Source organism: Rhinoraja longicauda, chromosome 1, assembly GCF_053455715.1.
Source record: "Rhinoraja longicauda isolate Sanriku21f chromosome 1, sRhiLon1.1, whole genome shotgun sequence".
Taxonomy (NCBI): Eukaryota; Metazoa; Chordata; class Chondrichthyes; order Rajiformes; family Arhynchobatidae; genus Rhinoraja; species Rhinoraja longicauda.
Genome location: NC_135953.1, coordinates 115,209,873 through 115,228,007, shown reverse-complemented (window position 1 = coordinate 115,228,007; position 18,135 = coordinate 115,209,873). Strand labels below are relative to the sequence as shown.

Sequence of the window (18,135 nt, the reverse complement as noted above, 5' to 3'; positions counted from 1 at the left end):
TTGATTATGTAAGCCCTGCTGTTTTGTTTAGTCTTGAAGAGACATTTAAAATGACAGTAATTTTAGTAATTTACCTGTTTAAATACAATAGCAGAAGCTTTTTCAGCTTCCGTGTGGACTTGATTGTTTCTATATTTCTGTGAAGATTTTAACATCTGCCGAGGAGACAAAAATGATTCTTGCAGCAGTTTTGCTTGTGATTAGAGGGTCACTGATGTGAATTGGTCAGATTCCACACGAGAGCTCACTCCCACTTAATTTTAATGAAGTGACCTGCTCATTGCAAAATATTTCAGGGAATAAAAAAATCTTCCCTTTTTTTTCTATACTGGGGCCCCAGCAGGTAGTTTCTGGAAGAAGGCCAGGGATGAATGAGGAATTAACTACTCCTCGAAGGAATGCTTAAAGAAAACTGTGGATAACAAGTAGAATTGTGACGAATTGTGTTTGAGACCGTATTTTCATGTTACTTTTAAGCATTGATAGTTGTGAAGAACAAGACAATTTTGCAAAAACAGTGGTCTCACTGTGTAACATAACAAGTAGAGGCAATAAAAAAGGCAAGAGTGGAGCATAACTGGTCACTTCCTCTGCATAGCTGAAATAACTGCCCTCTGAAGTCACGGTGGCAAACAGTGATGGTGGGGGAGGTGCACAATACCGAGCTTAGTCTGTTTCTATAGTAACGTCTCCTTGGTTTTTTTTTGTTTTGGGAAAGGAAATGGATTGGGATCTGTGGGGCACAGAGCAGAGCAGTTTCTGCAGCCATTAGCAGATAAAAAAAATACTCTTGTCTGTCGATTGCATCCTTGCGTGTGTTCCGTCTGCTTCTTAAGCCTTACATGTTTTTTTAAGGGCATTGTTGTTAATAAGCTTATGCCAGAAGCCTGGCTCACAAGGAGAAAGTGTAACTTCACATCGAATAAAAAGCCTTTTCCACCCGATGATTCTTGTCAGAATTTTCACCGTTTCATGTTTGTGGGCCGATAGTTTCTTAGAAATTTGCAGAGGCCTGCTTCCTCATCAGTGGATAAGCACCAAATCAGAACACCATGTTAGCTTGGGTCACCTGATTATTGTGGAAAATGACCAGGACAGGCCTGCAGTGAACATAGACTACATAACCTAAGAACACGTACATCTTTCATCCCCTTCAGGCTTGCTATTTTTGGCTTGGTTTTAGCATTGAATTAATTGAGGTCTTACATTGATGAAATAATGGCAAACCTTTTGGGAGGAGGGAAGCATGCTTCCTTTTTAGTTCCTGGTATCACTTTCAAGAGATGTAGTAATGCATGTACCCGATCTTTGCATCATTGTACATATTTCAGTTCAGTGTAGTTTAGTTTATTGTCACTTGTTCCGAGGTACAGTGAAAAACTTTTATTGTGTGCTATCCAGTCAGCAGAAAGACAATGCATTATTACAATCGAGCCATTACAGCGTATAGATACATGATAAGGGAATAATGTAGTTTATGAAGATCATAGTTAAAGTAAGAAATGGTGCTGTAGAAGTAGAGATTTAAGAGTGGTGCGATTGTAATATGGGATTGTAGATCTGCTTCTGTGGCTAGCACGCAAATAGTCGCCTGGGTTGGGCACCATCTTGGAAGAACCAACAAAATAAAAGGTTTGCCGGTATATTTTACGTGAAGTTAGCGCCTTTTAAAGAATGCTAACATAGTGTGCAAGAGAAAGAAACCACAAACAGGAACAATTACACATGTGGTAGAAAGTCTCTTGTAAAAGGAATGAAATTAGTTCAAGTGCAATGACTAATGACTGATGGTGAAAGTTAGAGGAAGCCATGAGGCTTACAGGATTGCACCAGTGGTGTGACAAAGATGTGCAGAGCCCCTGGGGAGCTTTCATAATTCAATGGTCATGAGTAGTGCTACTCTGGCCTTCGAGAAATGCACATTTACTATCTGATTCTGCCAATATCCTGGGCTGGTTATTGGAGTTTTCATGACAGATACGTACAGGTATGTACGTACAGGTATGTAGGTTAATTGGCTGGGTAAATGTAAAAAATTGTCCCTAGTGGGTGTAGGATAGTGTTAATGTACGGGGATCACTGGGCGGCACGGACTTGGAGGGCCGAAAAGGCCTGTTTCCGGCTGTATATATATGATATGATAACATAAAAGTCGTTTTTCCCGTTGCTTGCTTTTGTTCCCCTTAAAGTTTGGTGCGGTTCTCAGAGCTGTATAGTCAATCGTTCTGCTTCATTGAAGCCTATTTATATTCTAGATTTTACCACCCCATCCCCATACGAATCTGAATAAATGTAACCGGCTGTAAATATGTATTACATCTCCAGTTTCATTATGGATAGTGCACAAGTCTATTTGTCAGCCGCTCGAAAGACAAGCCCATACAATTCCTCTGATTGAATCAGGTTTCCAGCAGCACAGATTGTAATGGTCTGGATCTTACTGGTAAATGCAAGCAAGTTCAGAACTTTGTGCTCATGCACTGTCAAATGTGGGTGTTCTGAATTTCCCAATAGCTCCCAAACTCTGCTACTGGACAACATGAGGTCCAGTGGCAGAGTTTAATCCTCCTGAACACTTCAGCATACATATTGGAGAATCATCTCCATTTTCAAAGCTTGGATTTGTTGCAAAGATAATTTAGGACCAAAGCAAAAATCAAAGGGGAATACAATTTTCAGTTTTTAATTATTTTAGTTTACTTAATGTGTTTACATTTTTTTCCGATTTTAAATTAATGATGTTTAAACTTAAGAAATAGTTTACTTCAGCTATGAGAGTTTATTTAATTTGTAATGGCCCGAAGGTCAAACATTTAAACACTTACTAATTGGGAGGCACAATGGCATAGCGGTACAGTTACAGCACCAGAAGCTCGGGTTAGATCCTGACTACGGGTGCTGTCTGTACAGAGTTTGTACGTTCTCCCTGTGACTGCGTGGGTTTTCTCCAGGTGCTCCAGTTTCCTCCCACATTCCAAAGACATGCTGGTATGTAGGCTAATTGGCTTCTGTAAAATGCCCCGAGTGATTAAGATGCGAAAGTGGGATAACATGGAACGAGTGTACAGGTGATCGCAGGTCAGCGTGGACCCGGTGGGCCAAAGGGCCTGTTTCCATGCTGTATCTCTAAACTAAAGAAAAAATACTCAAAAGTTGACCAAGCCTGGCTGAGCAGAACTTTGGGAGCTGCCAAAAGCTATCATAAGTAGGAAGCATGCCTAGTACACCATGTAGGAAGGAACTGCAGATTCTGGTGTAAACCAAAGATAGACACAAAATGCTGGAGTAACTCAGCAGGACAGGCAGCATCGCTGGAGAGAAGGAATGGGTGACGTTTTGGGTCAAGACCTTTCCTCAGACTGAGAGTCGGGGGAAAAGGAAACGAGGTATAGACGGGGATGTAGAAAGATATAGAACAAATGAATGAAAGATATGCAAAAAAGTAATGATGATAAAGGAAACAGGCTATTTGCTAGGTGAGAACAGTTACCTGGTGCAACTTGTGGGGGGAGAGATAGAGAGAGATGGAATGCAGGGGTTACTTGAAGTTAGAGAAATCAAAGTCATACCACTGGGTTGTAAGCTGCCCAAGCAAAATATGAGATGCTGTTCCTCCAATTTGCGTTTCGCGTCACTCTGACAATGGAGGAGGCCTAGGACAGAGAGGTCAGTGTGGGAATGGGAAGGGGAATTTGGCAACCGGGAGATCGGGTAGGACCAGGCAGACTGAGCGAATGTGCTCTAAAATCAGCCAATGGCATTTTGAGATGATAACTATTTTTGTCTTTCCCCTCTGTCCACTGGACCGATCTTCCAGCTAAGATGACAAATTGTAACATTGAGGTTCATTGGTGCAGATGGAAGTAACAACACTCAAGATTCAGTTAATTCCTGATTGCCAAGTTGCCACCATTTCTTGAGGCTTTGGGATATGAGGTACCTGTGTAGATAGAGAGGACCACATAACTGCCTCCTTCTGAAATTTTGAGGTGGTATCAACCTAAGCATTAGTTGAGAAACCCATATGTTTACGAATCAGTGGTAAGGAAGACAAATGCAATGCTCGCATTTATTTCGAGAAGGCTAGGTTACAAAAACAGGGATGTAAGGCTGAGGCTTTATAAGGCACTGGTCAGACTGCATATGAAGTATTTTGAACAGTTTGGGGCCACATATCTGAGGAAGGATGTGCTGGTGTTGAAGAGGATCCAGAGGAGGTTTATGAGAATGATCCCAGAAATGATTTTGTTAACATATGATGAGCGTTTGAAGGCACTGGGCTTGTACTCGCTGGAGTTTAGAAGGATGAGGGGGGACTTCATTGAAAATTACCGAATAGTGAAAGTCCATGATAGAGTGGATGTGGAGAGGATGTTTCCACGAATGGGAATTAAGGAGCAGAGGCCACAGCCTCTTAATGAAAGGACGTACCTTCAGAAAGGAGATGAGGAGGAATTTCTTTAGTCACATAGTGGTGAATCTGTGGAATTCATTGCCACAGATGGGTGTGGAGGCCGTCAATTGATATTTTAAGGCAGAGATTGACAGATTCTTGAATAGTAAGGGTGTCAGGGGTTAATGGGGAGAAGGCAGGAGAATGGGGTTGAGAGGGAAAGATAGATCGGCCATGATTGAATGGCGAATTAGACTTGATGGGCCAAATGGCCTAATTCTGCTCCCAGAGCTTATGAAACTGTGAGAGAATATTAGTTTTATACAACACTTAACTTTGTTCTCCCAGGCAAATGGGTTGTAAAATGAGCACTTCGCCAGATCCCATCATTCTGCCAAATTCTGAGGTAGGTTAAAGTTACTGCCTTAGTTTTTGAAAGCCTTGGTCTCATTGGAGTCCTCTGCTGAGGCAACGTGTCTGGTCACGTTCCATCCCCACCACGGAGATTCTTGGCTGAAGCATAACAGGGTTTATCCTCACTTTTACTGGAGTCCCTCTCCTCACCAAATGAGAGCATCTTTCATGAGCCAAGGCAGATAAAGAAGGGGGGAAAAAAAGCTGGGAATTGGTTCTGAATGAACTCCCTTTCCCTCTGCTTGACACCTATGTGAAGAAGGGAAACAAAATAACATTAACAGAAGATTGTTTTCCTGATTGCTAGAATTTTACAGCAGTATTTTACTGGATATGAGTTTGTTTAGCGAAGAATTACGTACCTTCTCAATGGTCAAGCAGATGCTAACCGAGTCTCTTTGTGTTTTTTTTTAAGCTTCAAGAAACCGTGAAGAGAAAACTCGAAGGTGCTCGTTCGCCACTTAATGGAGACCTGCAAAATGGAGTTTCAGACAGCAGTTTCTCCCCAAACAGCAAGCGAGTCCGAAAAGAGGGATCTGGGTTAGAGCAGGGCAACAGCCTAACCAACAATGTCCCTATAGCTTCGGTCTCTCCCCTGCATCAAATTGACCTGAAGCCAGCAGTTCCCATATCTACCAGTGGAAGTAATTCAACAGGGTTTGATGATGTTAATAAAGAGGGCAGACATCCAAGAGTGAGCTTACAGGCCAATGGCACCAGAGAGGATGATGATTTCAACCTAATATTACCCAAGGAGCTTAAACAAGAGCCAATTGATGATCCAAGTTATATAGACTCTTCGGATGCATCCCTTCTCCATCAAAATAAACTGTTCTCGGACATTAATCTTAATGAGCAAGAGTGGCAGGAGCTAATTGATGAACTAACAAACACAGTTCCAGAAGATGACATGCATGATCTATTTAATGAAGACTTTGATGAAAAGAAGGAGCTGGAGGTTATCAGGCCCACGTCGCAGACCCCGGTCCCACCAGACAGCACAAACATAAAAAGTGAGATGTGCCAGTCTCCCTTTAATCACCTGTCGATGGGATCGCCACAGGTCAGACCATCTTCATCAGGCCCTCCGTTCTCCAATGTCTCGACGGTCTCCAGTGTGTCCTCTGTGTCAAGTATTTCGTCACTCTCTGCACCTGCCACATCGCCGGTGACGTCGGCAAGCCAGCCTTCGCAGCAAGCCCCGAGTCAAAGTCAAGCGCACGCGAGATCTGGAAACGGCTTCTTAATGACCACGTCTTCTGGGTCGGGGTCAGGACAGGGGCCGGGGCTGGGGCCGGGATCCGGACCTGGTCCTGGGCCAGGAGTTCTGCCATCGACCAGCTCTGATCTCTCTCGGGCCGAACAGCTGAAGCAAATGGCTGCCCAGCAACACCAACGGGCGATGCTGCTGCAGCAAAAGCAGCAACATGCACAGCCACACCAGCAAAACCAGGTGGGTGGGTGGTCACCCGCAGCTCCACCACACAGTCCCTTTGGAGGCACCTTTATTCCAGACAAACCAAATAGCCCAATGATGTACCCACAGGCCTTTAATAATCAAAAGCCTATGGTGCCTACTATGACAAGTAACCCTCAGAAGGCCATGAATAACTACCTCTCACAAAACCACATGAACATCATGAATCAACAGCCAAATACCATGGGGCAAACTTCTGGGAACAAACACCCTGTGCTTTCATACGCTAACACTAAGCCACTGTCTCATTACAACATTGAGCCCTTGGGCCAGAGGATAACCCCGCCAATGGGTAATCAGAACAAAGCTCCCATGATGCCCTACCTGCAGCCATCACAGTCGCAAGTTCAACCTCAGGCCTCTCACATCAGTGAGGAACAGAAGCACATGCTGTTGGCCAAGCAGAAAGGACTCCTTCCCCAGACAATAGCTTATGGAGCCTTGCCAAGCCACGGCCCGGTAAGTGAGAGGGGAATATTGAATTTAGTGTTGCCAAGGTAGGATGCCTTCACCGGCTGATGAATTTCTTTATTTCACGTCTTTTAATTTCTATGGTGTGTGAATAATTTTGAACTTTTGGTTCTCTCGCTTATTTTAATTAGGCTGACATTAAATGATATGCATATATTTTTTAACATCCATTGATTGGATCATCAGGGGGCCTGATGAAAACGGACTCTCTGAGGTGCACTAAGTAATTCCTTGCTTCAGGCTTTGCTTTGGTGGGCATTTTGTGTACTTTATGTTAAATAAGTAAATATGCTGAGAACGATTTGCCTTTACAAACTCTCGGAGATTAAGAAGCGTAACCAGGGAACAGCATATGATTAAAGCTTTGTAGCAAAACATAGGCTTCACAGTTTGATGTGTGAACTGCTCACTTGTGCTGTGTCTTGTTATTTCTCTCCAATGCTGACTATTTGATCTGCTTGTACTTTAGTAATAATCCTACCTTGTTGGTTCTGTAAACATAACTTCCTTTGTTCAAGTTAAAATTCTTTTTGGTTTCTTTATCACTACTGTCACAGTTCAAGGCTCTTGTCCTGAAGGGTTAACACAAATAACGGAATGCTTGTTACTAGTTCTTGTAATTATCAATATCACAATATCCCTGCTTTAATAATATGTAGTGTGTTCACAATCTTTAAAAATATTTCATATTTGAGTAATTCCTCAATAATGCAGCAGAAACTAACAGCCTGCAGTATTATAACTTCAATCTCACTGTTTGTAATACTGTCCCATTGACTACAAATTCGTCATTGATTGATGGAGCTTAATCCACAGTAGACTAGTTACTGTGTTTTACTTTGCTTCTCGAGGTCCTGCTCCTAAAGTCAATGACACCAAATTTCAGAAGTATAGATCGTATTGCAATTAACTGAGGTCAAATTTCCCCCATTAACTGCAGAATGGAGCTTTGGCCTGGATAGAACCCCAGGCAACGCACACAAAAGGAGGGGCATTTGGCCCATTGTGCCCAGGTGCCAGATCTCTGCCCAAACACTTCAAAACCAACCCTAATGCCCTGCTGTCTCCCCATAAAATCCACGTCCTCTTCCTCCAAAATGTATCTCCTTTGCTTGCTCCCTAATATTGACAACTGCAAATCAACTGTCTGAGATGCCAGGCAGAGCACTGGCAGAGGCAGCTACACAGAGGTGAAACACACATGGTTTGTTGTAGGATTGTTGGGTGAACACGACTCTCAACATGTTATAAAACAGAAGAAAACTAAGAGAAATCCTTAAATGTTACGAAACATTTAGTCTGGTACATGGTAGGGTAGGTTTAGAGGGATATGGGCCAAATACAGGCATGTGGGACTAGTGTAGATGGGGCATGTTGGTCAGCATGGGCAAGTTTCCTGTTTCCATGTTGTATAACTCTATGAGTCTGTGACTCTCTGACCACTTTTGTGAATATATCAGTTTGTATTCCTTATAACTAGCTGTATTTCTCTCCGAGGCTGACAATGAAAAGACCTTGAATTCAACAATTTTTCGGACAATCTTCAGCCAATGTGGTGGAGAAATCCAATGGGGACACATCCATCTTTTTTAATCACTTATCAATTTTTTCTGTCCTTCAATCAGAAATGCCTGTTCCAAATAAGAAGAAATGATGGAGTGATATTTTTCTTCATCAACAAATTAGTGACCTTCAGAGCGGCAATATGTTGGTGACATCCAGCGTTACTAGGACCTGCTCAGGCAATTTAGGACAAAAAGATCCTGTGGAGGAGTAGAGTCGATGGGAGTGGTACTATTGCAACATTTAAGAATCATTTAGACAGGCCCAACACAGGCAGGTGGGACTGGCGCTGATGGGACATGTTGGCCGGTGTGGTCAAGTTGGGCTGAAGGGCCTGTTTCCACACTGTAAGACTCTATCACTCTATGACTCCAGGACTCTATATGTTTCGATACTGGTCAGCCTTGTATGGCAGCCCAGAATAATTACACTCTACTGAATGATCCATGATATTTCTCGATGTGGAGCCTCAGCATGCTCCTCGATAGTCAGGGTGGTAAAGCTACAGAAGATTAAGGGGCAAGCAACAGGATGAAGGGCAGCATTGCGGGATGGAATATTGGTACCTGAGGCATGATTCCCAGATGTCTTCAAAGTTGTGTGACCACGTTGCCATTTCATATTTTAATATCTAGCTGGTATCTGTTCTCAAACCATCTTGCTTAGTAATTGTATCATGTGGCATCATTTTTCTTTTAAGCTATAGGGTCCAGTTTCTGTGATAAAAGTAAAATTGAAAATTGGGGATTTGCCACTAGTAAGTTGGTGCATAATTGTCATTCTGAATCCTAGATAGGTGTGAAGCACTAATACTTGGATGACTCTGGATACCGGCAGTGACATTCAACATGGCACAATATATACGTCAATGGCACCTCCAAGATTTTCAGTGTCTGGTGTGGATGCTATTTTCACATCTATTTGTTTTTCTTGCTCTCTTTTCCCTTGCAAAATATCCCCTGCCCAGCAGCTTTCCACTGCCAATCACACCCTCGCCCAAGTACTGACTTCATCCTCACAGCACCCAGTCACAAACAGCTAAACTACCTATGCTTGTCCTCAATCAACTATCATGTGAGCGTTTGTCGGCACTGGGCCTGTACTCGCTAGAGTTTAGAAGAATGAGGGGGGACCTCATTGAAACATACAGAATAGCGAAAGGCGTGGATAGAGTGGATGTGGAGAGGATGTTTCCACTAGTGGGAGAGTCTAGGACTACAGGTCATAGCTTCAGAATTAAAGGACGTTCTTTTAGGAAGGAGATGAGGAGAAATTTCTTTAGTCAGAGGTTGGTGAATCTGTGGAATTCTTTGCCACAGAAGGCTGTGGAGGCCACATCAGTGGATATTTTTAAGGCAGAGATAGATACATGACTAGTACAGGTTATGGGGAGAAGGCAGGAGGGAGAGATAGATCAGTCATGATTGAATGGCGCAGTAGACTTGATGGGCAGAATGGCCTAACTCTACTCCTAGACATGACCTTATGATCATTCTCCCCTCTCAACCATTTCCTCACAAACACTCTCAACTCAACCACTTAATCACCCAAGCCTCTTTCTCCCAACGGTTTGTCAGATTTAACTTGTGCACTGCATGTAAGACCATTCGTGTGTTATTCAATTTCTTACTGGCGGTTCGTGAATAAATCATTGTTGGCCCACTTCATACTATCAAGTGAAAGTGATTTTACAGGTGCAAAATAAAGTCCAGGCTAGTGAGAACAAAAACCCCAACAAATTCAACATATGATACAGTAAAGTGAACCCATGTTTCATCTGTTCTTGGGGTGGATTGAAAGCGGTTGAATTCAGTGCGGGATGAGCGAGTGTCTGTGTCTTGGAGAGCGAATGTGTCCAGTCTGTCCTTTCCTTCATAGTGAGATGCCAATATCAATTGGATCATGCAGGTAAGATAGGCTTAGGAAGTGGTGGGATGGTCACCTTGTAGGACTTGAGGACATTCCCAAGATGAAAATAAGCACTAGTTGAAGAATTGGCCTCTGAAATGCTTTTATATATCTCTTGGGACCAGTTACAGAACAAATTTACACAAGCCCTGTGTATTTTTGATGGCGCTGGTCAACACAAGAGGAAAGACAATGTATAAACACATAGCCCCAAAGGAACATTGGGACAGGAAATAGACCCCTTCATTCAGCCTTGGCTCAGTGGCTTCCATTCTCAGATCTCAGTCAGAAAGATTCATGCTCAACTCCAAATATTGGACTGTAATTGGCACTTGAGTGCAGTCTTGGTCTCAATGTTAGTAAGACCGAGGAGCTGAATGTTGACTTCAGGAAGGTTAAGTCGGGGATCCATGAACCTGTCTTCATTGATGGGAAGGCATTCGGGAAAGGCAACAGAACTTCAAGTTCCTGGCCGTGCACATGTCTGAAGATCTGTGCCCAGCACATTGATGGAATCACAAAGAAAGCTCATCAATGCCTCGACTTTCTTAGAAGATTGAGGAGATTCAGTATGTTGCCAAATACTCTAATGGATTCACCAAATATTGTATTGAACCTCTACAGGTGTATAGTAGAGATCTACTGCTTGGTTGCATCATGACCTGGTTGTGTAATATGAATGCCCAGGAATGAAAGAGGCTGCAAAGTGTGGTAGATATCACATAGTTCATCACAGGTACTGACTTCACCACCATCGAAGGGGTCTACAGGAGGTGCTGCCTTAAAGGTTGGAGGGCTTTGCTTTCAGTGAGAGTGAAAAAATTTAAAGGAGATGTGTGGGGCAAGTTTTTTTTACAGTACCTGGATCGCACTTCCAAGGATGGTAGTGGAGGCAGGTATGAAAGGTGTGTTTACGAGGCTTATATATAGGGACATGGATTATTTCAGGGAATGGTTGGATATGGATCATGTGGAGATAGATTAATTATGTTTAGTTTAAATTGGCATCATGTTCAGCATGGATTTTAGAGGCCGATGGGCCTGTACTATGTTCTGAATAAGAACAGGGGAGTTAGCCTTTGTGTCACGACCAATAATTTGACCTCAAATATTGTCCTTAAAACAGATTGTCTGATTGTTATTACATTACTGTTTGTGGGTGCCTGCTGTGTATAAATTAGCTGCTGCATTTCCTACATTATGCAATAACTGCGCCATTCATTGACTGTAGTGTACCAAGAGGTCTTGAAAGGTAAGCAATGTGTGCAGTATAAATGAACGATTGGTTAATCTGTACTTCAACTCACTTGTCATCTTTGATACCTTTAGTAAATAAAATGCTGCACATCGTCGTCTTGGAATTCACAAGCAGCACAACATTTAGTGTTTTCTAGGGAGTTTGCTCTACATTCCCAATCCAATTGTATGAGAAAGTGCTTTGTAATTCCACTCCTTATAAGATATCTTTTAAGCGCTTTGGCATCACCGATGCCTCACTAACTTCTTCAGTACCCAGTAATAAACCTCCACAAAGGATTGAGCTCCGTTAGTCAGGTATGACCTGACCAGCCTTTTATAAACCCACATTGATCTCAGCTGAAATGTTGTGGGAAGGAACTGCAGATGCTGGTTTAAAGCGAAGATAGACACAAAATGCTGGTGTAACTCAGAGGGACAGGCAGCGTCTCTGGGTGGAAGGAACGGGTGATGTTTTGGGTCTGAAGAAGGGTCTCGGCCTGAGATGTCACCCTTTCCTTCTATCCAGAGATGCTGCCTGTCCCACAGTGTTACTCCAGCATTTTGTGGCTGATCTCAGCTGATGCAGCTGTTGATCAGCGGATACTCAATCAGGTTCTCAATCACTTTGATTCTGATTACAGGTTGCAGTAATAAGCCCATAACTGAGGCTAAAGAAACAGCTCTGCCTCACAGTGGATGGTAATCCAATCACAAGATTTACAGTCTTGACATAATTTACTTAAGGGCTTCTCAATGCTTCAAGGCAGCTGCCATCGTGGCATTTTATGCCTCATTAAATTTGTTTAGCAAAATCATGGTGGCACTCTCCCATTTGTTGCTGTATTCATGTAAAGAAAGAAAGTACCTGCTCTTCCCACATTATCACATAAACATATTTGGAATATTTGAGGTTATTTTATTTTTTCCCTTTGTGTTGTTCAATTTCTTTAGGCATCCTCCCCCGTGTATTTTATGTGCTAGCTACGGAAGCAGATCCACAATCTCATATTACAATCACCCCACACTCTTAAGCCTCTATCTATATACTGTAAATAAATCGATTGTAATGATGTATTGTCTTTCTGCTGACTGGTCAGCATGCAACTAAAAGATTTTCACTGTACCTCGCTCGGCACATGTAAATTAAACTGAACTGAACTATTTTATTCTGGCAAGAATTGTTTACTTTATTTTTACCACATTCTGGCCTAAACCCCATTCTCCTGTTACCACATCTGACTTCCAACTGTCTTTTTGTCCCCCCCCTTTGGACCCCAGCATGCCACTTTATCCCCCAGCAGTCTCCTTGTCTGTACACAGCGTCCCTTTATCTCCAACTACCTTTAGCATGTGTAAGAACCCACATTGATCTCAGCTGAAATGTCGTGGGAATGAACTACAGATGCTGGTTTACACCAAAGATAGACACAAAATGCTGGAGTAACTCAGCAGGTCAGGCAGCAGCTTTGGAGAAATGGAATACAGTAAGTGACGTTTCAGGTCACCTATTCGAAACGCCACCCACTCCTTTTCTCCAGAGATGCTGCCTGACCCGTTGAGTTACTCCAGCATTTTGTGTCATGCTCTTTTTCTGTCTACTCTTTCAGCATCATGACAATAGCACAATTTAAACTTTTGTTTCCTGGCTCCTATGGAATTGTCTAACTAGCTGTCTTTACCCCATTCACCATAGGAGTGAGGCAGTGGCAGGTCACGAGTTAATGCAAGGGATGGTGTTGTATCAGGAAAAAGATTTGAACTCCACCCTTTATTGCCTTTTACCTGGTTAGGTCGTGCATCAGATGCTTTTGAAAGCCACTGAGCTAAATATAAGAGCACTGCATCATAATGAATCGCAATACGTTACTGCATTTGCAATTCAACTGAGGGGAACTAAATATGCCTGAAATCCTGAGGTTTCACTTAACTGTTACATTGCGCTGAATTGTCTAATTAAAGTAATGTATTATCACTGCAAGGTAATATATTGCAATGCATTCCCTTTCCTGCTGTAGTGTTCAGCCCATGGAATCCGCGATTTCTGATTTAGATTTGATTTGCTTTGGCAACGCAATGTGAAGCCTTCAGTCATTTATTGGTGTCACATGACCAGTATGAATGAGAGTTTTACAAGCATTCTGAGGTTAGATTTGCCTTGGATCAAGGTTCAGCTTTGCATTGAAAAATAACCTCTCTCTCTCTTTCCTACTCTGCGATGCTTCATACGTTGCAACTGTTATAATTTTCACATCAGTTTGGTCAGACACTCGTGATATAAGCATGTTACTCATCCCCACTCGTTGGTTGTACAAGCTGTGCCGAAGCTGATCACACACGTCGAGACTTGTGGAGCTGATACGATGGCCCTTTGCATCGTGATTTGGGTCGAGACTCGCGAAGGGAGCATTTTTTAAGGTGGCGCACTTCTGCACTGCTAAATCTTTGGCTGCATTATTGGCCCAGCAACATGCAGAGCATCACAAGCCCTCACGCTAGATTTCACATTGACATGTAAATAAGGGTGGATGATGCACTCGGCGGGCTTGCTGCAGAGCCTAACGAGCACTAATAATAATGTCAGGAAGGGGAATCAATCAAACTGACATGGAATGCAATGGATAGCAACTGGATATTGAAGCAACTAGATGCACAGGCTTAATATTCCAGAATAGAGCTTTACAATTCACACCATATACTTCATCCCTTTCACTGTCGATACCCTGACTTTTCTTTCCCTCTATTTGGCCCCCTAAAAAAAATCGAATGACAGTTTTAAAAGCTTATAGGTTTTATGACTCTGGATGGTTTAATTCCTGTATTTTGTGACTGTCTCTCCTGGAAGGGTGGAAAAAAAAGCAAATTTACCTTCCTTTCTGATGAATTTCGACAAACTTTTTCCTAACAGCACATTTCATTGTCTTTTCTTGAGTAGGGGCCGGGGTGGGAGGAAGGGGAGAGAAAGGAGCAAGTGATTGTTAGCACTGCAAAGGCTCGTGCAAATAAATAGGTCCCCTCCCTTCCCTTTATCCTGGCAATCGGAAAATAAAGTCGACATTTTCACAGCCATATTAATAGGCTCCTAATGTAATAGTTGGCACCTCACAAGTGTGATAGCCGCCACAGCTTAAAACATTGACTGCAACAACTACCTATCAGCTCAATGGTTCATATTTTCAGACATTAGTGCAGAAATATCAATTCAAAATATAGCTACCAGGAACCAGGAACTTAAGGGTTGGTTCCACAGGTTTTAGGGTGAGGAAAATGCCGGTCAATGTTGCCATGTGTGGATATGAGGTGAGATCAGGCTCAGTCCAGGTTGTGTGTAGGAAGGAACTGCAGGTGCTGGTTTACACCGAAGATAGACACAAAGTGCTGGAGTAATTCAGCAGGACAGGCAGTATCTCTGGAGAGAAGGAAGGGGTGAATTTTCTGGTCGAGACCCTTCTTCAGACTGATGTAAGGGGAGTGGGCGGTACAGAGATAGAATGTAGTCGGAGACAGTAAGACTGGTGGGAGAACTGAGAAGGGGTGGGGATGGAGAGAGAGAGAGAGAGAAAACAAGGGCTACTTGAAGTTAGAGAAGACTGAGAGTCAGGGGAGAGGGAGACACAGAGATAAGGAATTGTAAGGTGTGAAAATGAGACATCAAAGGGGATGCGAATCATGGAAAATGTGGAATAGATCATTGTTAGCTAGGGGAAGGCGACAACAAAGCATACAGAGATAAATTTTAATCAGGGGGACAGTCAGAATGATCAGAGAAGTACGAGGGGGAAAGGAAGGTTTACTTGAAGTTAGAGGTCAATATTCATATCTGTGGGGTTTAAGCTGCCCAAGCAAAATATGAGGTGCTGTTCCTCCAATTTGCACTGGGCCTCGCTCTGACAGTGGAGGAGGCCGGACAGAAGGGTTAGTGTGGGAATGGGAGGGGGAGTTAAAGTGTTTAGCAACCGGGAAATCAGGTAGGTTTAGGCAGACTGAGCGGTGGAGTTCAGCGAAATGATCACCGAGACTGCGCTTGGTCTCGCTGATATATAGGAGTCCACAACTGGCATAGCGAATACAGTAGATGAGTAGATGATGTCCCGCTGAGTTATTCCAGCATTTTGTGTCTATCTTCAGGCAGTGTATGATTATGCTTATGGTACAAACAGGGCCAAGTAGTTCTGTTGAGGTTCTACTCATCTAAAATGGTGACTTAAACAGAGCAGGCGAGGCAACATGTGCCTGGAAGGAATGCACGCCCTCAACAGAAAAGAGAAAATGAAATGAAAAATTCATCAAGAAACCAGGAGAGACAGAAAGAAAATAAACAGGCTCGCGGGTTGGGAGTGGTGTTACAAATGTGCATTGATAGGCTCAATGCGTATTTCTGGTTTTTACTTTCGCTTACAGGTGACCTTGGATGTCAAGCATGTAGCATCTATCGCTCTTTCACTTTCCATCTGCAAGGAACGCCTTAAAACTCCAGGCTTTTATTTCTCAAATGTTGATACCTATGGATGTGGGGTAAGACAGATGGAGTGCATGTTTTCTTGCACTTATTAGTAAGATAAGGTAAAACAAGCTGATTAAAAACTGTGCACACATCTGTTGGTGATATTTGCTTTCTGCTGTACTAAAGCTGAAGAAAAAAAGTCGCGAAGAGATTCCACAAGTGATTATTAAAATCTGAAAATTGAGAACACCAACTGGACCATTGGGAAGGTGAGACTTGCCATGGTTGGCATCTCTCCAGCGCGATAACATTCATTGCCCGGGGCCAATATAGTTTTGATTTATGTCCAGAATCAATTCTGACATATAGCTAGATCTTTTTTTGGCATTGTAACATATCTTTTATTGTGTCTAAGTTGGTGACTTATATTAACTGAACTAACTTTTAGTTTAGCTTAGAAGAGAGATGTAACGCAGAAACAGGGCTCCTGGCCCACCGAGTAAACACCGACCAGCAATCCCCATACACTAACACTATCCTACACACTAGGGACAATTTACAATTTTTACCTGTACGTCTTTGGAGTGTGGGAAGAAACCAGAGCACCTGGAGAAAACCCACGTGGTCATGGGGAGATCGTATAAATTCCGTACAGACAGCACCCGTAGTCAGGATCGAACCTGGGTCTCAGCCGCTGTTAGGCAGCAACTCTACCGATGCACCACTGTGCTGCCCCTTATAACCTTTTCTGAGAGGCACAAGGAACTGTAGAAGTTGGAATCTTGAAAATGCTGGAGTAACTCAACGGGGGTCAGGTAGCATCTTTGGAGGATACGGAGAGGCAATGATTTGGGTCGGGACCCTTCTTCAGACTGATTGTAGTAAAATACAAGCTGGAAAAGAGATGGGGGAGGGCGGGAAAAAGCCTGCCAAGTGATAGGTGGATACTGGTGAGAGGGGTTTGATTGGCAGATGGATGGTTGATGGTTAAAAATGAAAAGCAGGTGAAAGGGTGTCAGATAAGGAGAGGGAACTGAATTGTAAAGCTCGAGGGAGGGGTTTTGGTGCAAGAGAAGTACTGGCGGAAGAGAAGTACTGCTAACACTCTGGACACCTACATGTCTGGACCCTCTGATCTGCTATAAATACTGACTTCTCCTCCCCTTTGCTTAATTTGGATATATAGAACAAGATTTTAATTGTACCTGTACCTCACTGTACATGAGCATATGACAATAAGCTTGATTGGACTTGAACACCAGAATATTCCTGTGCAGTACCATTCTGTAGTCTATTTCGGGTGGAGCTATTGGTAGTGCCTGCATGTTCCATCATAATCATGAATAGGCCTGTGTGTCATTGTCCAATATTCACGATGCTCTGATGCCCTATCGGCGCCAGATTAATGATGCAGGATTTCATTGTGGACAAAACAGTCTTTGTTTTTTTCAGTTTTGTCCTTGCCTTTACTTTTCCCATTTCATCTTTTCTTTTGTTGCATTTTCTCCTTTTTCAGTCGATGGGTAGCCAGGACAAATGAACACCAGGCCTGACCTTGTTGTCTCGAGTGATTCTGGGAGGGTGAAAGAAAATGAGGGAAGCTGGTTAAGAAGACACAGATTGACTCCTCACTGCTCACCGTCAGTAGTAGGAGGTCAAGTGAAAAGGAATAATGGTGGTGTAGAACAAAATTGATGCATTTGTGCACATGGGGCATTGAAGGGTTAAAGTATTTACCCAGACCATTCCATTGGAGAACTACGTTCTTTTTATCTGATTGAGATTGTTACCTTTTATACTCTTTTATTCTTGGCTTTTGCTAACTTTTATAGATCCATCGGAGTTTCATCAATTTACATGTTACGAGTTGCAGTCTTTTGATTCAGGATTCTCTAAACTCGTCGGGTTTTCACTGATCTTTTCATTTTTATATGCTTTGGTAACGCCATTTCATTGCAACATTGTGATTTTTTTTTGGCGGGGGGAGGGGTTCTGCACGCTTTTATTCTCCCGGCCAGCTTTACCCTCGATTTTCTTTCTTTGCAACACTTTATGTTTCCAGGATGTGCCAGTGGCCCCTGGGGTTAGTTTCGGAGGGCCTAGTTACTGTTTAGTTGGGGGAGATCTTCATGGGTGATCTTGGGCAGTGAATGTCAGTTGGCTGATCAACTATGATGGCAGATGGCGAGAGCGTGTTACACAGAAGCTCAACCACGCTGTCAATCAGTA

At 43.0% G+C, this 18,135-nt stretch overlaps 1 protein-coding gene across 2 annotated transcripts in view; it reads left to right on the top strand.

The window, feature by feature from the left end:
• maml3 (mastermind-like transcriptional coactivator 3) overlaps positions 1-18,135 on the top strand; it is a 471,521-nt gene that overhangs the window by 246,559 nt on the left and 206,827 nt on the right. For both annotated transcript variants that reach the window (XM_078404819.1, XM_078404808.1), the window contains exon 2: positions 5,223-6,743. In XM_078404819.1, the coding sequence (XP_078260945.1) occupies positions 5,223-6,743 (1,521 nt within the window). The remainder of the gene's footprint in view (positions 1-5,222; positions 6,744-18,135) is intronic.